This window comes from Leuciscus leuciscus, assembly GCF_965113295.1.
Source record: "Leuciscus leuciscus genome assembly, chromosome: 11".
Lineage (NCBI taxonomy): Eukaryota > Metazoa > Chordata > Actinopteri > Cypriniformes > Leuciscidae > Leuciscus > Leuciscus leuciscus.
The window spans coordinates 14,836,128-14,864,049 of record NC_138735.1 but is presented as its reverse complement, the minus strand read 5'-3'; the positions used below and the strand labels follow the sequence as shown (position 1 = coordinate 14,864,049).

At 36.9% G+C, this 27,922-nt stretch overlaps 1 protein-coding gene across 1 annotated transcript in view; it reads left to right on the top strand.

The window, feature by feature from the left end:
• Positions 1–1,300: 1,300 nt before the first annotated feature.
• pou6f2 (POU class 6 homeobox 2) overlaps positions 1,301–27,922 on the top strand; it is a gene marked incomplete at its 3' end in the record, with an annotated part of 121,139 nt that continues 94,517 nt past the window's right edge. Inside the window, exons 1-2 of the mRNA XM_082183998.1 lie at positions 1,301–1,384; positions 2,512–2,677. Coding sequence (XP_082040124.1) covers positions 2,518–2,677 — 160 coding nt within the window. The 5' untranslated portion in view covers positions 1,301–1,384; positions 2,512–2,517. The remainder of the gene's footprint in view (positions 1,385–2,511; positions 2,678–27,922) is intronic.

Below are 27,922 nucleotides of genomic sequence, written 5' to 3'. Positions count from 1 at the left end.
AAACTTACTTTTGAATGGTAATGTATATTGAATTACTACAATGAATTATTACAAAATAATAAAATGAGCAACCAGCAATGACCAAGAACCTTTCCAAGCATCTAGATCTTACACACCTTAGCAACTGCATAAGCACCCTGGCAACCAATCGTGGTGAAAACAAGCGCTTTCTTCAAAAAAATGCCAAAATCTGGTTATAACTTGTGGAAAAATTCCCATTTTCTCTTCCCTCATTTTTTTTTCTTGTAATTTTCCTTCTGTTTTATTGTGCCCTCTCTTCTTCAGCAGCCCGTGGTGAAAATTACATTGTATTGCATCCTCTCAGGCCTGTCCCCCCCCTCTCCTCTCTCACTCTCTCTCTCTCTCTGCCTCTCACAGCTCTCGTTCAGTCAACAGACTGTAAAGAATAAATAATAAAAAAGTATTGATTATTTTGATGACTTCACAATTCAATTAGGTATTAATTTTGCCCTCCACTGGACCTATCAGGCAGCTCAAAGGGGAAAGAAGGGATGGGAGGAGGGAGGGAGGGAGGGATGGATGGATGTTGTGACTTAAATGAATGCAGCATTAGAGGCTCCCTCGTTCAGCAGCGTTCCGAGATAGAGGGGCACATCGATGCGTTGGTGAATCGCTTGTGCATAAGTGCACTGAAAAAAAAAAAAACTCCAGTGAAGCGATGACAAGAGACATTGTTGCAAAGCATATGAGTATTGACCAAGCGGTCCGGACCGCAAATGCCAGCTTAAACTATTTCTATTGATTAACATTTTCATAGATTATCATGTGTCATATCAAACTCTCATGCACTCCATCTGATAAGCACATTAACAGAAGCCCCACGGGCTGCCATTCATCGACCCTCCTGAGGTGGGGCAGAATTAAGGGGGGGCAGAAGTCCCGTGATGGCGCTTGATTTCCTCCGTTCCCCGCAAGGCTCGATCCGAACTGGTCATCTGGCCCCGATCTCGCACTCATTTGGACAGAAACGACTCTATAAATAAGGAAGAGTGAAAAGAGAAAAGCAGCTTTTTTTGCCCTCCCCATGTCTACACATTTGTTTGTGCGTCTCACCATCAGAAGGTGTGGGGGGAGGTACTTCTGAAGCGCACGAGAGAGAGAGAGAGAGAGAGAGAGAGAGAGAGAGAGTGAGTGGAGGTGACATCTCGAGCAAGTCTCCAGAGGCAATCCCAGGCTTGCGCCAGCAGTACTTGATGTATTTGCGTTATCCACACTGGTTTTTGGGCTTTGTGACAAGCATGCACTGACTGATCTTGCATCACACTCCGGCAAGCTCTAACTGCTCTTGGATTTTAGCAAAGTAAGATTATTGGAGCGTAAAACATTCTAATATTTTTCTCTTTCATCTGGAAGCACCTTTCTGGTAAGTTTCATGTTGTCATAGAACTTTTTCTCGCTTCTGTCTATTGATTTAAACTTTACTTATTCTATTTATTTAATGAACTCTTTACTTAAATTGTCTTTAATTTTGTTAACACTTTAGTTTAGGGTCCAATTCTCACTATTAACTAGTTGCTTATTAGCATTAATATTACTAGCATTATAGCTGTTTATTAGTACTTATAAAGCACATATTAATGCCTTATTCTGCATGACCATATTCTACATCCCTTAATCTTACCCATATCTAAACTTAACAACTACCTTACTAACTATTAATAAGCATCAGTTAGGAGTTTATTAAGGCAAAAGTAACTGTTAATAGTGAGAATTGGACCCTAAACTGAAGTGTGACCTTAATTGTTATTCAGATATCTTTATTTTAATTATTGTGTGTTTTTAACAAAAAGTTCTTCAAAAGAACTCTAGGGTTAATACTTAAAATAAAACATCACAAAATTGCTCTTCCAATCAACAGACGGATTGGGTGAGAACAATCTGTGAATATTAAGAGAATATGTAAATCAAAGTTGACTGAAGTGGGCCATTACATTCTCAATGAAGAATGCAAATAAGAGTTAATATATATATATATATATATATATATATATATAATATATATTTATATATATATATTAACTCTTATTTGCATTCTTACTGTTAAGTGCAAAAAGTTTAGTTAATTAAAACAAAACACTTTTTTGCTTAACAAATGTGCCACATTTATATGTAACTTAAGTGTTCTATTTTAATGCTGATGGCTCTTGGGTGATACTCGTGAAAATGAGTCATTTGACAAGTGGAGCATTTTTAACCAAAATCTTTTCAAATTTCTGCCATCCACAAGAGCTCTTCAGCGCTACAACCAGCAGCAACAGCCAGAGTACCGTCCAAAAAAAAAGAAAGAGAGAGAGCAAGCGCTACCATTGAGAGTATTAGAAGAGGTGGCGAGTTTCAGAAAGCAAAGAGAGAGAGACAGAAAGCGAGGGAATGAACGGACATGTGTGTGCGTGAGACCCAGTGAGAGTGAACCAGTGCGTACCAAAGCTAACATCACTTCTTTTGCCTTTTCCCCCCCTCATTGTCCTCCCGACCTGATCCTTCCTCCAGGATCCGATGATCACAGGGCAGCTGAGCAAACCGCTGCTCCCCCTGCGTGCCGATATGGACGCCTGCGAGCTGCGGGATGACGACAAAGCGGCCAGCCCGGACAGCGAGCTCAACGATGAGCCCTTGCTCCTGTCAGCTGACACAGACTCGGAAGAGAAGATGTATGGTGAGTCCCAGCCATCATCGTCCTTGTTATTGTGACTGACACCCCGGGGTCATGTGCGGGGGGAACTTAACACCGACGAGTGTGTTTGTTTGTTTGTGTCTGCGAGATGTTGTGGTAGAAAGCGCTGGAACAGAGCAGGTGAAAGTTGTGGTTCAAGTGTATTGTGTCTCTTACTCGTTTTGAAATGACCTCGAATTATGTCTCATAATCCCTTAGATTTAAGTTTGTTTGTAATATATTGTTTCTATTGAGTGTAAATGTTTAGAAAGTCCAAATGAAGTTGTTCTTCAAGTTTTCTCTGTATTTGAATAGTTGATATTTCATAATGCGTTTTACCGGCCGATCTGTCAAATTTCCACTGTGGAAAGCTTGTGGAGGAAGTGTCCTTTTCCTGTGACGCTGGTGGGGTGCAGCCATGCGGTATGTGGGGACCAGTTTTTTTGTTGGTGTTCATAAAGCAGAAAAATGTGACAGAATCTGGGGCAAATAGGCAACAGGAGACGTATAATGTACACACGCACACACTCATCTGTCATACAGGGTGACATTTCTTCACATTTGAGATCTCCTCGGCTTAGGCTGAAGATAAAATGAGAGAAAGTGAAGAGGCCTGAGGGAGAGAAATGTGATTGTTGTGGCTCCACGGCCTTCAGATCTAAGGAGGAGCAACTTATACCCTGAATCTCTTTAAAAGACGCTGCATACATTCAAGAGTGACGTTGTTGTTATGATAATAATGATAATAATAATAATAATAAATCGATACAGTGAATATTATTATTTTATTACTAATATTGTATTACTATATAATTATTACTAATAATATTTATTATGGATATGTATACTTATATGAAAAGATCTGTTTCAGTGCAATACTATTTCAGAAGTTTAAAATTGTTAATATGCTAGATGAAGTTTAATAAAAAAAAAAAATTGAAAATTCTTTTAAACATTAAACAGGCTGTTTAATTATGCATTATCTTTTTTGAGTTCTGAGCATACTTTATCGAATTTTGGTATATTTGATGAGCGCTGATAAAATATATTTTAAAAATCTTAACATGTTGGATATAATTAACATCCTAAAATAGTGTGCTCTTCTGTATTATGTTAAAATTTGATGTACCTTGCAGTCAGGATATTTGCTCAGAAAAAAAGCCTTTAGGATCCTTCCACTGCTCAGTAGTGATGTAGTGTGTGAAAAGACAGGTTTCCAGCCCTTTGGATTGAGCGTGCATTGATGTGATTGTCAATTTTGAAATATTAATGATACTTTTTAAGACTCGTGTAACCTTGCTGCTGGCTTCTTTCAGACAGATTTAATTTTTTCAATTTGAATAGAAGTCAGAAACACTTAAACCATTCAGAATTAACCTACAATTTTCTCAGTTTGAATTCCTGCTATTGAGCTTATAGACTCCAAACATCACCTTTACTTTTTTTTTTTTAAGACATTCACCCTTTTATTTCATTTCCTGAAGTAACATGCACCACACAGGAATTTCATAACTTTTTTGTTTTTTCTTGCGTGTGTCTGTCCTTTTCTGCTCTATAATCTTCTACCTTAAAGAAATAAAGAAATTTTCTGTTGTGCTTATATATTTAATTTGTGTGCATAGTTCTGAATTCATTACAAACTATTTATTCTTACTGATGAATGCACTTTTAATGACGAAACAAAGAAGCACAAGTGCGGACATGCACTCCACCACTAGAACATTTGCAATATGCATTTTATTAGAAAATTACATTAATGCAAGTGAGTCAACATGTTCTCAAAGATGCATTAAAATATTTCAAATAAATTTAAAAGGGCACATGCATAAAAACGAGCAAAAAAATAACTTTTTTATTGAACATCCAGCCAGTAAAGTGACCTCCTCAGAACACTTACAGGCTATAGAAGTGTTTTGCACTCAGCCTTGAACGTGTTCTGCTGTTACTTGCATTCATCTATGTAATTCCTGGCAATTATTCACATTAATATTTCTAAAGCTTTTTATTTTATTTTAGTTGATACGATGTTAAGTCAGCAAGGTGGATTCTGTGCTTTAGCTTTGATATTCAGTAGCTGTGACTGCATCTCCCTCTTCTCTGTGTTAACAGTTAGACTGACTGATGCCCGTAGGGAGCTTTTCTATTGCTCTCTATGTTAGAACTAACAGAATTACATTAATGACAATAGATTTGGACCCCCATCCACTTACCTGATTAGAAAAAAACTTTTAATGCAATCAGAGGACTTTATATATTTACATTAAAATCAAAACTATAAATTTTTCACCATATCCTCTGTAGGTTGTTAAAGAAATATATAATTTTCAATTTTGTGAAGTTATTTGTTTAAAAAATAATTAACGTTTTATCAGAATGTTGCATTTGTTGATTATTGCAATCAATATATTTAATGCAGAAAAATTATTTCAGGTTTAAATGAGTATTATTTATTTTTTCTGAGGTCGTAATGATGAATTATGAAGCTGAATTCACATCGTTTTTTTTTTCTCTGTAATAACCTTGCTTTTGATGAACTGGCTCAGGTACTCGGCCCTCATTACAGTCCGGTTTGAGCTATCACTGAAGCTGTGTTACATTAGACATTAAAAGAACAGAATAAAGAGTATTGCTTGGTGTTTTGAGATGAATTATACATCAAACATCGGCTACCCCCTTATGTGCACCAAACGCACATAACAAGAGTGTATGTGCGTGTTTGCGTGGGGCGCATAGTTTAGAACGCGGTAGACAGAATTTTTTGGAGAGAATGGATTTGAGAGCGGGACTGCGGGCGGGCGAAGTGTAGGCTGTCACCACGGTGATGGTGTGTCACCACGGCGGGTCTTCTTGCTGATTTGATTTGGGGAGTTGGGATGGGGGGTGTTGGCAAGGGGGGCGGGGGGCGTTTGTGTCTGATCCCCGTCCGAACCTCTCTGTCAGGCCCTGATCAGTCTTGTGGTTCCCGCTGTCAGTCTGATGAATTTTTTAGAATATCCCAAGGCAAGAAAAGCCCAGTTACTGTTTCATAATGCCAGTGTTACAATTTTCTTTAATAAGCATCAAACCTGCTTTTGTTTGCTTGTTGCTTTTTCTCTTTACGCCCAGCTTTACAGCTCATTGTCTATCTGTCAATCTATTCCTTTTTGTAAAATCTCACTTTTTTTTGCACGCTTACACAGACATACGCACAAACAATTTGATGTAGGCGCATTCTTTTTCAGACCTTTTTTTACTGAATTAATACATTTCTCATTTTTTAGCATGAGGTCAGCCTAGGTTTAACATTATTTTAAAAAATATGACCCTTTCTTTTTAAGGCCACAAAATGGAGCATCCCTTACTCTTTTCTTGCCCCGTGAGAGGTACACCAGGCAGGGGCCGTGGGCAGTGCCAGGGGGCTGCTCGGGGCAAACGGGCTCGGCTGAATCTGTCCTTGGGCACAGTTGTCCATCAGTGAAATGTCTGAAAGGTCATCGTAGTTTGGTTACAGAAAGAATTGAGAAGGAAAGATGGGAAATAACAGGAAAAAGAAGTGCAGTTGATATTGTTGTTTTTTTCTTTTTATTTGAACTGGTGTGCTTTTTTTGGTACTTTTTTGTTTAATATTTTTATAAATTGTCTTTTTTTTGTATTTGTTATTATAGGTAAAATGACTTTTTGGCAATACATTTAATTTATATATATATATATATATAAACGGTACATGTATTCGTCCCGAATTGTACGGTACGGACGTCACGGTCCAGTGCATGCAGTCGCACGACGAATACAGTCAATCACAGGCGATCCACACTCCGATCCAGAAGGGGGCGCGCATGGTAATCCAACGCTGTTTGCTACCAGTAAAAAGCGCAGAAGAAGATCGATCAATATTTTTTAGGGTTGGGCAATGATTAATCGCATCCGAAATAAAAGTATGTGTTTACATAATAAATGTGTGTGTACTGTGTATAATTATTTAGTATATATAAATACACACACATGCATGTATATATTTGACAAATATTTGCATGTACATACTGTATATATATTTATATATAATTTATATTATATATAAATATAAATATTTTATATATAAATAACACATTTTTCTTAAATGCATGTGTGTGTAGTTCAATTTACTAAATAATTATACACAGAACACACACATATATTATGTCAACACATGCTTTTATTTTGGATGCAATTAATCATTGCCCAGCCCTAATATTTTTACATCTCTCAACCAACCAGTGTTTCAACTGAGGAAAGATATCAATAAAACAGCTTGAGAATAATATCTCACGTAGCATTACATTTTCCTCAGGCATTTAGTGTTGACAGCATGTTAGTTCGACTGAGAAATGAACTCTAGAGAGAGGAGCATTTCGTATGCACTTTATTAGCCTATTCATTATATTTCCTTAATCTGTTACTAATGTCTTGATTATTTAATGTAAGTTTAAATAAATTTGTCATATTATGACAGCCACTGTGTAAATGATTATATTTCAAAAAGGAATTGGAGTAGAAATTAACTTTATAATTAGATTTTGAAGTTAATGCAAAACCTGCCCTATGTGCAATTTACATGTTTTTATTGTATTTTATTTTATTTTATTTGAGTGTTGATTATTGTATCTAGAAATAAATAGCCCGTAACGAACCGTGATTTCAAAACCGTCATGTTTGTTTGACGTTACACCCCTGAAAAAAAATATATAATATTTATATTAATAATAATAATAATAATAATAATTTAACCATGTTGTGTGGTATGAAATAAAAAAAAAATACACTAAGCTTGATTTGAAGTCACACGCTGGTGGATCTACATTATCTGCATCTACATGCTGGATGGATCTCAATTTTTAAAGCTTTATATTGAACATTTCAAGAGGCTGTATTTTTCTCTATATGCCAATTCATGCTGAAGTGATTTATTTTCTTTTGCTAGACATTGTTAGATTAAATCATCTACTGCTGACCTCTGAGGAGGTTCTGTATGTTTAAAGGTCATAGAAGTGAAATACATATGTCTAACAACTCAATTGATACGCCCGAGCACAGCGGCATTGAGTGAACTTTTGCATTGTCTGTTTAAAAAGATCTGACCAAAAGGATGAAGAAATTAAATAGCTTATTTTCATACCTTTCGTTGGCTGATTTTCAACAACGATTGAGTGTAGGTGATAACAAGAATGCCGGCTAGATGTTTTTCAATGAAAAATTCAGCATAAAAGGCCACATCAAAAAATCACTTGTGCATGTATGGACAAATGTGCAGTCTAATTTCCACACAAACACATACGTGTGACGGCCGACAAAAGACTGACATTTGACATTTGCTTTAAAATGTTGAGGTGGGGGGGGGGGGGGGGGGGGGGGGGGGCATTCTACAGGAGTATAAAGGGCCGCAGAGAGAAAAGATGGAGAATATGATGGGAACATTCTGTGGGTTTTATCAAGATGTTAACTTCACCGAAGCTCCCAATGCAAGCATGATGAGAGTTTGTTGTGAGTACAATAGAGAGAGTGAAATAGATGATTGAACAAAAGCTTTGACTTTTTTGCGGTGGTATATATTTTAACTCAATGTAACTAAATGGAATTGTGTTTTATTTTACACTACTAAGAGGTGATGATAAAAGAAATGTGTTTTATATATACAGTCAAACCCAAATTTACCTTCAGCATTTCTCACATTATCAAATTAAGTCAAGTCAAGTATATTTGTATAGCGCTTTTCACAATACAGATTGTATCAAAGCAGCTTCACAGTATTAAATTAAAATAATACAACAAGGTTTGTTTCAAGTGGAATTTATTGATTGATAAAATTAAATTAAATATCCCCAAAATATCACATTATCACATTATCACAGTTTATTCGCTATAGTTTCGGAAATGGTTATAAAATATGACAAGAACTCAAGAGTTATCAAATCAGTTGATATTTCACTGGTTTTGTCTAGGGATGCACCGATACCACTTTTTCCAGACCGAGTCCGAGTCCGATACCGATACTTTAATTTTTGGTACTCGCCGATACCGATACCGTAACCGATACCTGTATTTTTACTTTTCAATTAATTTTTAATTCATGCATTTGTAATTTTTTAAATGTATTGGTAGAGAAACCAAAAGCATATCAATCATATTAGTTGTTAATTAAATTTAAACTTAATTTGTTCATCAACTATATATTTAATGCACTGCATATTCATTACTGTATAAATTAAATATAGATGGATCTTTTTGTAAAGTAAAAAAAAGGTAGCCTATTTAGTCAAGAGCAGTGAGTAATTTATTTGTCCTTTGTTTGATTAACATTAAAACACAGCAGCAGATTAATTAAACTGCTGCACCTTTAAGACCGAACGAAAATGAATTCATCCATACAAGCGCAAGACGTGAAAGACTTCCATTCAGTATCGCGCGCTGCGATGGTTTTCGGGGCGCGCGCTTTGGATGTTTGAAGTTCATGTAACTTCTTGACCTGCAAATGTCCTGTAATAATGTAGGCAACCACTCGTTAAACATAAATAAGGTAACAGTTCATGTTATACTTACATATACGATTTAGTTTTAATCCAAATAACACGTGCTGAGTGAACGATCAGCAATCAAGAGCATTCAACAGAAGTGCTCTCTCTCTCTCTCTCTCTCTCTCTCTCTCTCTCTCTCTCTCTGGTCAGTTAACGTTAATAATAAGCTACATGCCTCGTTTTACTTTCTTTGCCATTGACATCCGACTGAACTACAAACTTTCCACTGACGTCTGATGCGCTCGACCAGCTTGTGCCGCTTGCGCGCTCAAACCACTGCGTGTTTTTCTCTTATCAGCTTGCGCACCACAGGCGTTACTATATTCTGTTTAATATTTCACTAATAAGATATATTTACCTCATAGACAGCCTTCTTTTTTTATCCCCATTATAATTTCTCTTGTCAGTGTTTCTTTGTCTGGACACAAACACCGTACACACGCTGCCTGGTATCGGTTGTTGGTATCGGGGCATTTTTACGAGTACGAGTACGAGTACATGAGCTCAGTATCGGCCCGATACCCAATACTGGTATCGGTATCGGTGCATCCCTAGTTTTGTCCATCCTTCTGTTAGACTGTCTCACAAACGAGTTAGGTTGAATAGAGGTCAGCTGTTAAATTTAAGTACACAATTAGATAATACCAATTTAGGTCAACCAATTAAAGCAAAGCTTAATTTTGTTCAGTCTGTGGTGTAAAAAGGTCGCATCAGCAATTAAAGAAAAAACACTTAAGCAAAACATGCTCAGGTCAAAGTGTCTGAATAATTTTTGGTCCCAAATTTTTATAGATTTTACTGGTAGTCCACTGTATGAAGAATTTTTGGGTATAATATGTTACAGTTTACTTTATTTTGATATCCTCACTTACATAAATGAACTATAGTGTCCTGCACCCACTAGTAATAAAATATCAAAAATGATATCTGGTAGGGCTGCACGAAATTGAAGAAAAATGCGATATGCGATAATTCATTAAATAATGCGATATTCGATAAGCGATACGATAATGCTTAAAGTGTGTAAAATAAACTTAAATTATATTTAAAATATATTTAAAAATGATATAATCTACATGCGTGTTTCACAATCTTTTTGTGACGAAAACATTCCTACAACTTGTTTTACTGTAGCATAAGAAGTGTTATTTTAACATCAGTGTAAACCACGGGGTTTAGGGTTTCAGGTTATCCTACATTAGGGTTATTTAACAACAGAAACTGAATAATCAAATGTAAAAATAAAACACTGCTTAGTTTTCACTGTATGAATTAAATATATACTGTAGATTCTTATTAAAGCTACAAAAGTTATTCAGCCAAGAGCAGTGAGTGATTTTCTCTTTGTCTTTTGTTCATGACCCCAGTTATTGCAAGCCGTTGCGATATGCATATCGCGATACATACATTTGCGATATTTAGATAATTTCGATATATTGTGCAGCCCTAATATCTGGTGTCTGAATAATTTTTGGTTTGACTGTATATATAAAACAGGTACTTTTAAATGACAGCCTGTTTTGTTAAAACATTGTCCACTCAAAAACAAGTACAAAAAAAGAGAAAAATGGTTCTAAAATGTTTTATGATCCAGCTCTTTTTGCGTTTTAAAATCGTTGACCGATTCATCTGGCCTGCTCAGGTGATGTTTTATGATAAAATAAGCAGATTAATTCTCAACCGTGTGTTTATACAGTCCGCTTTAAACCCCTTTTGTGTCGTTCGGAATGGGATTATGGCTATATTTAAGGCCGTTGACTCCAGAATAACATCTTTCTCCTTCATCTCCCTTTCACTTTCAACTCCCAATGTTTTTCGACCTCCCCCGCTTTTTAAAAAGCTAATTTCTCCAGGTTTCACTCCAGCTATCACACGCAAACATCCACAACAACCCCGTCCCTATTTATTGTAAGGTACATTAGCTGCAAAAGCAGTGGTTAGGAGGCCAAACTCCTGTTTTTTCGCTCTTACTTGTGAGATGGGTTGTGTGTGTGTGTGTGTGTGTGTGTGTGTGTACAGTGGCTGTCTACTCTTTTCTAAGAGACCCGCCTCCTCTCCAGCATCCCAAGACAAGATAATAAGGCACTCGGAGGCACAATCCGGCATTATATTCAGCCACCAAAGCCTTGTCTCTTGTCAGTTTGCATTTTATTCTGGCCCAGGATGTGACGCTTCTATCATCAGCCTGTCATGAGGAGAGGACCAGAGAGAGACAGGGCCACTCATTTCATACACTTAACGTCCACGCCAAATGGCCAGCACTTATACCGATTCCGCCGAAATGGAGGACACGTTCCAGCCCAGGGGTCACCTTCAGCGGGGAGAATGGGAGGGGAAAAAAGGCACGAAAAGATAAAAGAAATGTGTATTGATTTGTGTAATTGAGGGGGAGTTTGAGAGGAAAATGTATCTGTTGTAGACAAGAGAAGGGGGAGAAGGTTTATGACTCAATGCAGTGTTCTTTAAGAGAAGAACGTACCATTCAACTGGAACGCGCAACATTTTGAGTCGGGAAATTGTACTTTAAGCTGAGGTGAGGTTTTTTGACCAATCATCATTTAAAAGTAACACTGGGTGTCTAAAAGTCAACCTGGAGCCATAAATTAGTGTGTTTTAATTTATAGCCACAAGCAAAACACATTAGTAGCTTGTCCTAGTCCTTTTTTTGGCCTCGTTTGTACACATATATGTGCATGCACATAGACATTAGCCTCTTATACTCCCTCTAAGGCCTCCCAAATAAAAAAACCACACACACATTATGTTTGTGTAATCAGCTTAGCTTAAAATAGTGAGGAGGGGGTTCGGTGCTAATGCAAAAGGGCCTTGATGTGCCTCGCTCAGGTTAAGTAATAAAGTGACACAGACACAGTCTTTTAAATGAGGCTGGTCCTTTTTAAATAGAGCGCACTAGCCCCGAGTGCCTCTCCTCAGGAGTTAGATCTCATTATAGGGCAGGCTTGGGCCTTTAGTTGGCTGCTTTGAGCTGGGATCTGCCCCCATCTCCCTAATGCATGCCTACCAAGCATGTGTAATCCACTCGCTAATGCGTCTGTACCGCCAGCGGCTACAGATAAGATGCTATTCTGGGGGGGGGGATAGCAGGGGTTGGGCAGGAGCGGTCCTGGGTCCGCTTTTGTTTTAGAAACATTGCTGGTAGGGTCAGCGAGGACAGCGGAAATTAATTGGCACTTCCATCTAAAGTTTGTAAAGGATGGAGGAAGGGATTTTCTGCTCAATTGGACAGAGGGCTGTTATTGAAGATATTTTGGGTTGTTCCACAAGTATTTGCTGATTGAAGTGAATGTTTCTTGTGTCGTGCTCAAAGTTAATCTCCAAACTGCCTCTCAGCATCTTGTGGAGTTTCTGTGTCAAGTTAAATAAAAATTTTAGGTGTTTAAATTTCATAGTCTATAACGCAAAACATGGTCACATAAAGTATTATGAGCTGGAATTATTCCCTTTCCCTTATTTTCTTTCACATCAGAGATGTGTTTTGGATGCTGGCTCCCAGTGTGAGATGATTGTATGCTGGTGTCAGTACTATAGGCTTCTTAACTTTTTAAGATTCAACTTTTTTTCTTTTCTTTTTTACCCCAGTTATGAATGATTAATTGTTGAAAATTACATTTGACATTTTCCTAGCAATTTCTTCCTTCACATTTTTTTTCTCTTCGCAATATTACAAAAAAAAAGTCTTTAGAAAAAGAACATTTGCAACAACCTTCTTGTTATTGATCCTTGATCAGAGACCATGAAAAACCATGTTGGTTGACAAGGTTGAAATTGGATATGCTGGTTCAATGGCATTGAAACCAGTACTGAACCTAGCTCAAACCAGCATGGATGCTACTGTTCAATATATATATATATATATATATATATATATATAATCCATCCCCAAATTTCAATTGCTCACCAATGCAATATTTATTTGATAAAAAATACAGTAAAAACTATTTAAAGAAGTTTTTTTCTATTACAATATTTTAAAATGCATTTTCTGCATTATTACTCCAGTCTTCAGTGTCACATGATCATCCAGAAATCATTCTAATATGCTGATTTGCTGCTCACGAAACATTTCCTATTATTATCAATCTTGAAAACAGTTGTGCTGCTAAATAGTGGAAACCAGATTTTTTAAGGATTATTTAATATATTCTTTAAAATAATTTTTTTTTGTAACATTACTGTCACTTTTGATTAATTTAATGCATCATTGCTGAATTAAAGTAGTATTATTATTTTGTTCAAATGTTACTGACCTCAGACTTGGAAATAGTCCTAACTCATCTTTCATCAGAGTAATGTAGAGTTTTTCCCTTCTGACAAAAAACCCCCCAATCAGTCTAGAAATGATTCAAAGAAAAAGAATGATCTGCTTATTCCATATGCTATGCTTTATTATCAGGGGTGCACATAACATTTTTGGTCTTGTTCTCAGGGGAGAACCTGGGGTTGTTGCATGGTCCTCACATTTTCAAATGCATTTTTTCCTTAACCCACCTCACGGGAGGAACAAATTAGAGGGATGCATAATATATTGTTAAATATTGTTATCTGACTATACCTACATCCAAAAAAAAAAAAAAAAAATCGAGCACACTTTGAAATAGTCAAATTTTTATCAGGCAGTAGGCTAATATGGCCTAGTCGAGTCTATGCAGACTGCTTGTTATTATCAGAGATGGCAACGCCGGCGAAGGAGGTAACTTTACGTGACAAACTCAAAAAAGGAGAATTAAAAACAAAGGCAATAGAAGGTCATCCATCCATTTTCCCCCCCAAAACGCTATAAATCCATCCTTTTTTATATATATATATATATATATTTTTTTTTAATTGATGGTTTGTCTTTTTTTTTAAAGTATTTTGTCATTTATGAGGAAAAAACAATCTTACGTGAGTGACAGTTCTCCATTACGGACGCGACCACTCTGAAACCGCCGCGGCACTAAAAGACTTTCAAACTTTCACAGAGACCTCAAACAGAAAGCACAAAGCCTTTCTTTAAAGCGAATTTCGTTTTGTATTAATTGTATCTTAATTTTAATCCATGTTTCATTAACTAATTTCGTGGTTTTAATAAATAAAAAAAGTAAATAGGCTATCTTGATTGTTTAGGCTATTTTAGTTTTCTAGTCTCGCGGCTGTCATCAGCAGCGCCTTGCATTGCCCAATCAGCGGATGGCGGGCGGGTGCGGTTTTGAAAATTGGTCAAAAACGTTGGTGCGGATGGATGGCGGACGGATGATGAGTTTTGCGATGCGGTTGCGGATGAAATAGCCCATCTGCGCATCTCTAGTTCTGAGGCCTATCCAACAAATCTTAGGTACGCAAATGAGGGTTGCAGCAATTCATCTGGTACGCATTGTTTAATTGGGTAGCGCATGCGCACCTGCGCACCACTTATGTGCATCCCTGTTTATTATTCTGAATGTAAAAAGAATGACACAAACAGTACAGCAAGTCTGGACGAATGTTCCCTCACAAACATTCCCGAAATGTATGTTGCTTCCATCGCGTGGGATAATTGAAGCCGTCAGCTAATCATACGGGTAGAGAGGGTGGTCATCGTTGGATGAAAAATGACAATCTTGTGTTTGTCTGGTACAATGCGAAGCGCAGTGCGTAGCCGGTAACTAGAGTCTGGATGTCCTTCACAGACCCTTTATTATTTATGATGGAGTCTCTTTGAGCACTGACCAGTACTAATGCATAACCCCCTGTCCTTCTGCCTTATACCATCCCTTTGAAACCAAAGATTGAGGAGATGAGAGCCAGGAGTGACTGCGTATATATGAGGGGGTAGAGGAATGCTAGAGTTTCCGTCCGGCAATCCACAGAAGTTATAATGTGATTTTTTTTTTTAAGGCATCCTTCCTGTCATATTTAAATATGTGGAACAGAAACTGAGGGTGCCGCTCTTCTAACATGATGGAGTTCTAGAGCTTCAAAGCTCCAGACTTTCCCTGCAACCTTCATTTTGTGCTAAGACAGGTTGGAGGATGACCTTGCGTAGGGGGAGTTGGAGAGATTCGCCACGCTCGCGCTCCGATTGCTTGTGTTTATGATGATGTCTATTGATGCTGCCGAGTGACCTGGGAGAGAACGAGATGACTGCCTAGGATGAGATGAGGAATGAGATGAGAGACTCATTGGGTAGATGCGGAAATGAATACGAGAGGAGGAAGTGTGAGACTAACAGGCAATTGAGGTTTACAATATTATTTTTTTCAGGATCTTGCTGAACATCAATACATTTATTTAGATGTTCCATTCAAAACCCCACACTGCCTTACCTTCTTGTGTATTTTAGTGGAAGGAGTAGTTCACCCAGAAATGAAAATTATTAACCCTAATGTCTTTCAAAACCTCTATGACTTACTTTCTGTAGAACACAAAAGGAGATGTTTAGTTGGATGTTCAAGCTGCTCTTTCCCATACTATGAAAGTCAATGGTGAGCAAGATTTTCAAGGTATAGTGACCCAGAAATTAAACTTCGGTCATCACCCTCATGTCGTTCTAAACCTGTATGACTTTCTTTCTTCCATTGAACACAAATTAAGATATTTCTGTCAGGGCCACTATTTTCAAAGATGATTGACAGTGTCAATTAGCATACATTTTGGATTAGCAGAATAGTTCTGTTTTGGGCAAGAACATGGATGGACTTAGCATGGATATGTGGAAGGAACGCAGAGAAAACCCCCGTAGGGTAAACAGTTCAGTGACATGTAACGCAGTCACTCCTAATAGCCACTTTGGCGGGTTGAATTTTAAATATAATATATACATTTTTCAATTGTAGTCTTAAAAAGGCATCTGAAATAATTAACTACGTGCAATGTTGTGTTGTCAAAAATATAGATATTTTGATACCTAACCTCCCCTCATTCACTCGCTTAATTCGCTCCGGATGAATATTGTTGGTATTACAGGGCTTGAATTTTGGTGTGGGATTGTGCATATTCCGCATAATTTTACTCGTTCCCGCAGACTTTTAACTACCTTAGTTAACATGAACTAAGAATGAACAATACTTCTTCAGAATTTATTAATCTTAGTTAATATTAATGACAACATTTACTAATACGTTATTAAAATCAAAGGTTGTATTTGTTAACATTAGTTAATGCACTGTGAACTTACATGAACAAACAATGAACTGCTGTATTTTTTATAACTAACATTAACAAAGTATTAAACACTAACAAATGTATTGCTCATTGTTAGTTCATGTTAGTTAATACATTAACTAATGTCAACTAATGAACCTTATAGTAAAGTGTTACCAAAATATCTATATATCGGTTTTTCCCCATGATATCGATGTCAAAATTGTGGCCAGTAACTTTGAAAAACCACTAGCCACAGTGGCTACATAAACACAGTAAAAAAAAAAGTTATGTTGTGAAATATTATTGATTTCAAATAAAAGTTTTCTATTTGATTTTATTCAGAAATATATTTTATTTCTGTGATGGCAAAGCTGAATTTTGAGCATCATTACTGTGTCACATGATCCTTTAAAAATCATTCTAACATGATAATTTGGTGCTCAAGAAAGAATGATCAATATTGAAAACAGTTGTGCTGCTTAATATTTTTTTTTGGGTGAAAACCGTGATACATTTTTTCAGGATTCTTTGATGAATATGAAGTTCAAAAGAACAGAATTTATTTGAACTAGAAATCTTTTGTAATATATAATTGTGTCCTTACTGTCACTTTTGATCAATTTAATGCATCCTTGCTAAATAAATAAAAGAAAAAAATCTTACTGACCTCAAACTTTTGAATGGTAGTGTACATACTGTACTAAAAGGTAGATTTTATTTGACTCGTATTTGTATGTAGACGCCTTTGAAAGATGTCTGTGTTAGGGGGAGGAATGGACACTAGTGTGGCTATACAGCCGTAGGGTCAGTGGGCGATGTGCTGGCCTTGACATGTCGGCATCTGGCGTCTTGCTAACACCATCCACAGTGTTCTTGTTGTCACCCCCACAGGCTCCTATAAACCCCCACTTGCATTTCTATGTAAACGCTATAAACAATGACAGAAATGACACGCTTGCAAGAAATGACAAACGTGGAAACTAATATTTTTTACGGAAATAAGTAGTATGGGGATACAGAGATTTTGAGGTTGCAAGCAGAAAATTGCCCATTTTTAAAAGGAACAATGTGGAAAACATAGAATCGGACTGTAATAAGAAGGAGAATACCATTATTTAAGGTTTTGTTTCTATTCTGCAAGCTGTGACTTTTACATGACAAAGACAAGCAAACGTGCTGCAAGTATACAGACTACGCCCGAGAATACAAGATGAATGAGCTTTTACTTCCAAGTGCAAAGACTTTTACAGGATTCTACTCTGACGAGTTAAAAAATAATGAAAAACATGTCCCTCATTTTCTTTCCCCCGATTGTGAGCTAATAGCTATTAATATTCTTATTCACAAAAAGTCAGAGCGAGAGTGTTAAACCGCCACATGAGAGCCGAACAGAACACGTATAGATAAAGAGAACAGGATGCACTTAGAGAGATGCCTCACAAAAACGGCGAAATAAGGAGAGACCTTACGCCGAAGACGGACAATGTTGGAGGTCAGAAGGCGGAATCCTATTTGCCACAAATATGCTTAAGGTAATTTAGGAAGAGCTCGGCGTCAGTGAAAAGCATGGCGACCCTGGCATTTTTCTGTCTTCGCTCTAAAAGGGTTTGATTTTCTTCAGGCAGGGTTGGCCTCACATCCTGGCTTTGCAGATGGGCCTAAAAGGATGAGGAGTCATGTGGATGGATCTTTGTCTCTTTCAACCCTGCGGTAATCGAGTTGACATTGCCTGAGGATGAGAGAGAGGAAAGGCTTCTTCAACAGATGTGGCCGTTTGTGTGTTAATCTTCAGATCACGCAAAATCAACACCCTGTCCTTTTTTTTTTTCTTTGCCTTTTTTTATCCATCCTTTCTCACAGATGGATTCTTTGAGTTTCTATCACTCTTTTAATAAAATAAATGCCCTTTCTTCTGCCCCTTGCTTTAATTCTGTTTTCTTCTTTTGTCCCTTTTCTCTATTTTTGTCTTCACCTCGGTTTCTCCCCCTCTATGGTTCTCAGATGCATTGATTCATCCTCATGTTTTTATATTTTATATGTTTTGTTATATTTTATATAACTAATGCAGTTCGGAACAATTTTTTCTGCTGTTGGGCATTGAAAGCTTCCTCTTACTGAGCTTTTGTTGAAAGAGCGCCTTCCTGTTTCGTTGAGAGTTTAGTGCGTTTTTTTTGGAGTTCTTCTGTCCACAAGGAGGTTTAGATTAAGAAGCCGTGAAATTGTCATACAGATTTATGGGGCTTTAGATGAACCAAATTAGTGCTATTTATTGACACCAGATACATTTATACTGTATATTGTAGAAATAGTTTAGGATTTCCCTGCATGTCCATTAATCTCATTATCTCCATAACTCTCATATTTATCTCATTATATCTGTCAATGTCTGCTTTGAATTTTATTCATCCCTGACTTCTCTATATCAGTTCGTCACACTGCCATGTTCAGAATACTATACTGATATTGTTTTTGCAGCATAAAGTATGTATAATGTCTATCTATAGTGTACCAATCCTCAGTATACATGGATTACCCGGATAGGCTACGTCTGTCAAAATATGCAGTATACATAACATAGCACAATGAAATAATGTATCCCACAATGTAGTGCACTTGAGTCGAACTTCCATACAGTATTTGTATTTTTTTATTATTAAAATCCTGGCTGATACAGATAAGCCGATATTTATTTCAGTGAAGTGGCCGGTAAATATATCGATAAACGATAAATGGCTTATATTGAAATTCTATATATATTTAATAAATAAATCTAAATAAATTAAAAATAAAACACTAAAATGCTACTAGGGACTGTAGGCATCACAACATTATAATGTATAGTATGAAAAATGTAAAAGATTAAAATTTTGCTAAAGATTACATTTAGCAATGTTACATATTTTAATTATCAAATTTTAAAAAAGTAAAAAATTTATTGTAAGTGAAGATTACTGTAAAAGTAATTTTTATGTAAAAATAGCAGATATAAGCGTGCACAATTTAATATTTCCAATTTCGGCTGATACAACTGTATTCAAAATTCCCTCATCCCTCATTTTTATAAATATTATACATGGATTACCCTCAAGTAAGCCACTACAGTTTATCACTACTGTTTTTCATTTTTATCATTATATAATGCAAAAAAAACATATGTGCAGTATTCCATTCTATGTGTTCAGTGCATATGCAGCAAGTACTCTATTCAAAACATCGCCTGTGTCTATTTCCCTGGTTTCAACTGCTACATTAACAAAATCAATAACCCAACAATTTGAACACAATTGGTTGATTATTGACAGGATTTACAATTGTGTTAAATGTGACCTGTCAGTCATGTGGCCAGGGCTTTAAACTTTAAACTCTCTGTAGCACAAATGCAATCTATTGTCTTCCATGGGTTTTAACTTTTATTGATCCTGTGGTCAACAATACATCAGCGGTGCTTAAAAATTAAAGTGTGTTATGTGCCCTAAGCAAAATTATGAATCAAATCATAAGCTTTGTGCCAATACAGTTTAATGTGTTTCAAAGAGGTCACTGCATCAGACTTAATGATTTGTATTTACAGTGGCTTCAATCTCAGTCATATTTTAGATCCCAATGGGGAAGATCAATACATCGCTAAACATCTTTCAGTTGGATTGGTTGGATCAATAGATAATTCAGATAATATCATGCACTCTATTTTGTGATAACGCAACACATTTATGGCCTGTTTCAGTTCATCATGCCTTTTAGATGGCACAAAAGCAAGTGGGACGCTTACAGTGCGCTTTGTAATTCAAATTGGCTTAACCGCGTGATAGTGAATGAGATGATAAATAGACGAAAGATCACAAAGCGGACACACACGTGTGGGTTGTTTAAGATCAGGTTTGGGGGGCTGTCGATTCTGAATAGCCTGAAAGAGCATCTCTCACCATCACTGAAGTTATGACATAATGTATTTCCTTTGAAAGTGTTAAAGCCCCTCTTTTATGGAAGGAAAAATTGATTCATAAATGTCTGCGGGGGCGAATGCCAACCTCTAACCGAGCCCTCGACAATGACTGTTTAATTCAGCCGTGTCAATTTAGTGTTGCTATCTGCAAGCTATTTGGCACTAAACGAGATGACAACAAACACATTGGCTTTTGTAATTGTGCATGCGCTGTCCTTGGCGGGGTGGTGGGAGGTGTTCACTCGGCATTGAAATGTAACATAGATGAGATCAATTAATGCCATTTTGGTTCCTGGCATTGACCTGTGCCCGTTCAACCTCAATGGATATTTACCTCTCAAAAGATCAGTGGAACTGAAAGCGTTTAATTAATTTGATTAATTATTAAATTAATGAATATGCTTTTATTCAGCAAGGATGCATTAAATTGACAGTAAAGACATTTATGTTATCCTTTTCAAATAAATTCTGTTCTTTTTAACTTTTGACCCAATCTTATATCAAGTCGTGACGTGTCGAATACTGTTTCTGGGTCCAAGTCTCTACTGAGAATACTATCTCAACAGACATTTATGAGCACTTTTCATTAACAGCACATCTTTAAGCTACGTTTTTAAAAATGCATGGTGTACACTACAGTTTCAGGTCTCTCTGTGTCCTGGACACAAGTATTTGAATGATTCATAAAAGTCCATTCACTGTCTGGCCACCTGAGATTTCGATATAAAGAAAAGGAGATTTCAGTAGTATAGCATACCACAAGTATATTAGCACTGTTGGTTTTTGCTTTTGAGAGTTTGGACCCGTAAACGCTAATGTGTGATGCCAGCTTTAACAACCGGGGGGCGCGTTTCCCGAAATCATTGTTGTCCAACTATGGTCGCAAGTTCTGTCGTTACCAACATAGTTCAACGATTTGGTGTTTCCAAAAAACATAATTTCAATGAAAGTTTGCAACCAGAATCGCAAACTTTAATGGTTGGAACTACAGCTCTTGAGCTGTGGTTAGAAATGTAGTTAAGTGACGTAGATTTAAATAGATAATGCTCTTGGCAACAATAAGTAAGCTAACATTCAGTACATTCTGTATTTAAATTTGTGTGTGTAAAATGCACAAGGGAACTCTGAAGTATGAAGTATGATGGAAACCTCGATAAATCAAACATCAAATAAAGCAAAATGACATGGAACAAAACGAGTGAAGCAGTCTTTAGGTGCCATGTTCGTTACAACTGCATCTCTGAGATCTCGAAAAGATGCATTAGCAGAAGTATCCTCCACCTGCGCTTGACGCCATTAACAACAGTCCTATATTGTTGAACCAATGTGGTTCCAACGATAGAGGTGCAACCATGTCCCTACTATTTTTGGGAAACAGTCATGACTAGTTGGTTAGTTTCTCTAGATCTGCTGTACAGCAGAAACAAACTTTTTTGCATTATTTTCCTGTTATCACTGTAAAGCTGCTTTGAAACAATCTTTATTGTAAAAGGAGCTATATAAATGAAGGTGACTTGACTTGACTGGTAGGAGTTACATCATTGTATGGGAAATGCACCCCAGATTGGCAATTTGTGCCTTTTTTCTCATAATTGTGATTTTATGCAATATCTCACATATTATTTCTTATTTTTAATTTGTTATATTAAATTATATCCATTACATGATGTGCAGAAATTCTTGATGGCATTGCCATTTATCAGAGCTTGTAAAGCATAAACACAAGGTTGTTACATTTTGAGTTAAACAATTAAGTGTTAAGGCACTCTAAGTGTAAATATGATAGCCATTGAAACAATATATATATATTGTTTCAATGGCTGCCATGTTTTGCCATATTTTGCAGTCTACATAACATCATAAAACTGTTCAGAGGTCATTGTCTCACCCCTGTTTTGAGGAAGTTTTTATAAAGAAAATAAGAACAGTCGAACTCTGACCACTTGGCGTCTTAGCCACTTTATCAGAACTGGCACATCTAGACTCACTAGGTGAGGTTTTCTCCCTCTTGCTGTCGCTCTGGGTCTCTGTTGTGTTTAAGGGCTACACAAGAGGAGATTACAAATGAGACACTGTCTGACCAGCTCAGAGAAACCCGGCCTGTTGGTGCCCATTGCCCACTGTGTGAGAGGATGGGCGAATGTTTCAAAATACGCTCAATTATCAATACCTTTATAAATTAGTGAGCGAGGCTGAGTATCCATAATGGTCCTCGGCGGTTTGATAAGTGGTTTCTGTGGTGCTGTAAGTCTGTCAACCTTGAGAAGCATGCATGCGTATTCTTCGTTGTCTGCGAGTTTATCGAAACACCCTCAGGCTTTTAAACTAAAACAGTAACTAGTACTAGCAGTTTGGCTGCTAGTACATGGCATTTAGTTTGGTTGAGGGAAGTGAGACTTCCCAGGAAAAATTCTCCTCAGCTAGAGTGTGTATCAGTTCTTTAGACAAATGATATCCTCAGCGCTCAAAGAGTAATCCACTTAAGGCGCAGGCTGTTTTAATAAACAGGTCATAAGAACAATGGGATTGGGTAATGGGAGTGAATCGCTGTTGATAATCCCCAGGCACCCCATCACTCCTCCTTTGGCTTTTTAATTTTGTTGCATGGAGGAGGAGAAAAAAACACACCGAAACCCTCCTGAGATGAGGGGCCTGTACATTTATTCATTATTGATCCCCCCCTCTTCAACTAAAATGTGTTAACTTTACTATTATTTGCAAAGGGATCAAGCGTTCCCCACTCAACCAATGAAAGACACCGGTTCAATAGGCCACGCTTTGCTGCTTTACTTATAGACGTGATATATTATTCACAACTCGCCAAGTCACACCAAAAGCATCAATGCGTAACGGAAGCATTATTTATATATGATATTGTCATGTGCTCTGTCAATGCGATGCTCCTCATCAATTATGCAGCAGAGCGATTCCTTTGATTAGAAGCGGAATCTGCTTTGTTTTTCATTTTTGATATTGAGCTCGTGAACATATGATAATGGAGTCTGACACCGGAGATTTTCCTCTGATGTTTGTCATTTGCCAAACTTTGAGACAAACACGTCGTCGCTGCATCATTAGTTCTGTCGCTCATCTGGAACATCAAATACGGGACAAAAGAGCGCTGTGATAATATGTGATCATCCCACAATTACAAAAACAATGGTAATAATGCAAAACTTTGTTTGTGTCATCTTTTTGCTTTATTAATCTTTTAATATATTTTTCTGAAAGATTGTGTGACACTGAAGACTGGAGGAAAGATGCTGAAAATTCAGCTTTGCGATCACAGGAATAAATTAAATTTTTAAATGTATTCAAATTTTAAATTATTATATTATTTCACAATATTACTGTTTTTTTCTACTGTATTTTATAGTGTTTTTGATCAAATAAATGCAGCATTGGTGAGCATAGGAGACTTCAAAAACGAACAAACAAAATCTTACAGTCTCTTGGACTTTTTAACAGCAGTGTACGTATAAATTAGTGTGAAAACATAGCATGAAATAAATATGAACAATAGAGTCATTATAAAACCTCACAGAAATGACTGAACTATATTGATATGAGTGATTTTTTTGATTAAAAATGTGTTAAATTAACATTTACATTTTATTGTGATTGATTTAAAAAAAATTTTTTATCAAATATTTATATAAAGTATATCATTTTATATATAATACTAGTTTATATATAATTATTACTTCATAATTTAATTCCTTTTTTTTAAATAATCAATTTAATTTTAAAAATTAATTTAGGCATCATATCTCTCAGTCTGTTGTGTTTGTTTGCTTGATTGATTGGTGGATGGATGGATGGATGGATGGATGGATGTTTGGTAATTGTATGATAGTACTCAATGATCAAGCCTAACACAAGAAACACAATTCAACACAAGAATACTGTTACTGTCTCGGAAACAGTCCAAACTACATGATTTCATTTTTGAGTTATGACACGTTTATTATTGACTTTACTTCTCTGGCTCAATTTTCCTCGCAGGCAAGATTTATGTTTTGGCAGGAATTCTGAGAAAACCAGAACTAACTAATCATAATCTTGTGGTGTAGATAAAAGCACACATCAGAACGGCTGACCGCTAACCAAACAATAGTGGGGTTAAGCGTTCCTCAGGTGAGCGGTCATCAGCAGATGTTCTTCATAAGTGTGCTGGGTCGCTTGATTACAAACTCTTTTATTAGGTTTGACCAGTGTGTGTGTGTGTGTGTAAGATTAGGGCCTGGGAGACAGGTCTTTACCCTCCAGTGATCTCTGGAATAATGAGGGTATGTTACCATGGTGATTCTCAGAAAAGCCTCTGTAAGTGAAGAACCATTTAAAATCAGTTGCTTTGTTTTTCTTTGGCCATCACTGCCTGCCTGTTCCTAGTTATTAAATGTACAAGAGCAGCATGGAAGTGTAGGAACAGACAAAAATGTAGTAATGACACAAGTTATAGCAAGCTAGTTTTGTCAGTATTAGTTTTAATTAGGGATGCACCGATCCACATTTTTTCACTTCCGATCCGATCCCGATACCTGAATTTGGATATCGGCCGATACCGATACTATTCCGATACCAGAGCTGTGTTTGCTTTAATATTATTATTATCATTATTGTTTATTTTATATGATGCTGAAATAAACTCCTCTCTCAACAGGCAAGTATGATATGTAGGCCTACATATTTATGCATGTATGGTAAGTATAAGGTCAGAAAAGGAAGTCAGAAAAACAGTAAATCCTGTTAACAGGAAAAATCCCATTCTGAAAACAAATATGCAACTGTAGGTCATGTCAATATTTATTACATTCCCAAAATGTCAAATACTTGAGTCTTGAAATATAAGAAAAGTGCAAGTGTAAACATCTTACACACACACACTATCTAAAGGGTGATCCTCGCTCCGATGCTGTAACTCTCTCGATGAATGCTCGATCAACATCAGCCATGTTGCAAACAGACAAGCGGATTTCGCCTCAGACGCGCGTCAATTTCGCTTCAAACTTTTGCTTTTTGCGAGCATCAATTTCGCTCTGGGCGCGCGAATGGATTCAAAATATTCAAGCGTCCAACTAATTTGACGCGCTATTCGCGTTTGGTGTGAACGCACAGTAACGTGGTGTTTTTTAAATGTTTGATTGCATTCGTTGTGTTGTACGACGCGAGGGAGCTTCAACAAGCTCTGAATTACGGCTTTGCAAACATTGCATTTTGCTGTCTTGCTCTGCGGTGTTTCCAGTGTGAAGAATTTCCACACAGCGGCCGCAAACTGCGGAATGGATTTCCTGAGCGGTGGCGTGTCTCATAACTCTGTGTCTCATTGAGCCGCGCCTCCGTTCAGGAAATCCATTCCGCAGTTTGCAGCCAGCTAGCAGACTAGCCGGCAGGAATCACTTTTGGAGTCATTTCAGCAGACAACGTTAAAGCGCAGACATGACTCAAGGATATCGGATATCTCCGCAGGTTGGATCGGGAAAATCCGATACGTGAATTACGCTGGTATCGGTCCCGATACCGATACTGGATCGGATCGGCCCCATCCCTAGTTTTAATCTGCTCTTTTTCTCATGGTACAGCTTTTGAGAGAAGGAAAGAAAGAGAAAAAGTGTACTACATATAAGTAGAAAAAGCAATATGTTGGATTTGAGTAGACTCCAGCCCTGACCATGAACCAAAGGCAGTGTACCACAAAAATAGATGACTAGCTATAGCAATATAGCTATTATTAGCTAGCTATACAACCCAAGACCATGCCTGATCCTTTCCTGACTGGTTAAATAGACTTAGCATGATATGGCATGAGCTCTATGTAAGGAATAATTGACGACAGGCCGTTGAATTATTAGAAAAATAATGCACACCCGAGGTGGTAATGCGGTCACGACGCGAAGCGGAGTGGCCGTTACACCTCGGGTGTGCATTATTTTTCTAATAATTCAACGGCCTGAAGTCAATTATTCCGCTTATACTACAGTTACCACACCTCGAAACATTGTTCAGATTATGTATTTCAAGACGTTTGTAAAGTTTTTGTCATTAAAACGCTCTTGTATGTAGGACTAATTTCTTACGCATCTAATCCCATGCCTCCGTTGCTAATTCCAAAACGTCATTTCAGAGTTAGTAACGGAGGTTTGAGCCGCTGATAGCAGACTAATGCTGGGGACACACGACTAGCTGACACATTCTCTGACTGTTTTCATCGACTGCAGCAGATTTTAAACACCGACTTTGAACAGACTGAACGCGCTGAACACGCGTTTGGGCATGATCAGTCATATAAGTATCAAATTACATTCATAACCGGCCTTAAAGTGTGTTCCCGGCTTTATGCAGTTATTAATGCAGTTATTAGAGAGAGATGTTGCAATAATGAGACAGAAAAGCATGTGCGTCAATATTATTATTTATTAATTAATTCAATTCGTTTTAATGAATTCGTTAATTCTTTTTTTCTTTCTATTATTGACAGATGACAGTAGACTAGCCAAATAAATGAAACCCAAAGCCCTTTTAACAAGTAGGCCTATCAATAATTATTTATTTGTTAAATTATCTGCAATAAAAATCCGTGCTGCAGGACTATCCATTTATTTAGCCTATATTCAGTTTAATTTTCTATTGATTATAGATAGGACTTTATAGTTTGTTTATTCAAATTAAACCGCATGTTTCTATTGATTGTGAAGCTAGACATTGAAAATTGCAGATCAAGCGCATGGGGCGAAATGCTTTTTCTTGTTATGATTTGTATCCGATTTTCCGTTATTACAGTTGACTACGCGAAGTGATATGGAACTGTAATGCGGTCAAGACCTGCCTGGAACTACTTTAGCCGTGCGTTTCCCTGAAAATAATGCACACCTTAGAACGTTCGTCAACCAATCAGATTCAAGCATTCAACGGCCCTGTAGTATAAGAGTTAATTATACATGATAACATATTTGAATGATGCTTTATTCAAGTCAGTGTGATGAACTCTGATACTAGCCTCATGTCGACTATTTAACATTGCTGAAAGAGGATCTATCAAATGGATGTAGATAAATAATATAAAATAAAAAAGATTAAATACTGTCTTCCAAAAAAAGGTTGGAATCAGAATCAGAAAGAGCTTTATTTATGTTTTTAGCATGATTACACTTACAAGAATGTCCTTAGTGACAGAAGCTTCCACTGTACAGCCAGAAAGACAGCGACAAGACAGATAATAAAAAAGTTGGACCACCCTATATAGTTTGGGTCACACACACACACACACACACACACACACACGCACACACACACACACACACACACACACACACACACACACACACACACACACACACACACACACACACACACACACACACACACACACACACACACACACACACACACACACACACACACACACACACACACATATATATATTATTTTTTTTTCTCTCTACATAATTATGTCTATTTCTATTTACGTGTATATACCAGTTCCATTTATAATTCTGGACATTTCTCTGTAACAATAGAATAAAATAGAATAAAGTGAATAATAAAGTACAATATATATATATATAAAAAAAATAGACCATATATGTATGCACAGATATCATGTTATATACAAATGCAAGGGAATGTAAATAAGAGGTATGGTGTGCTAATTAA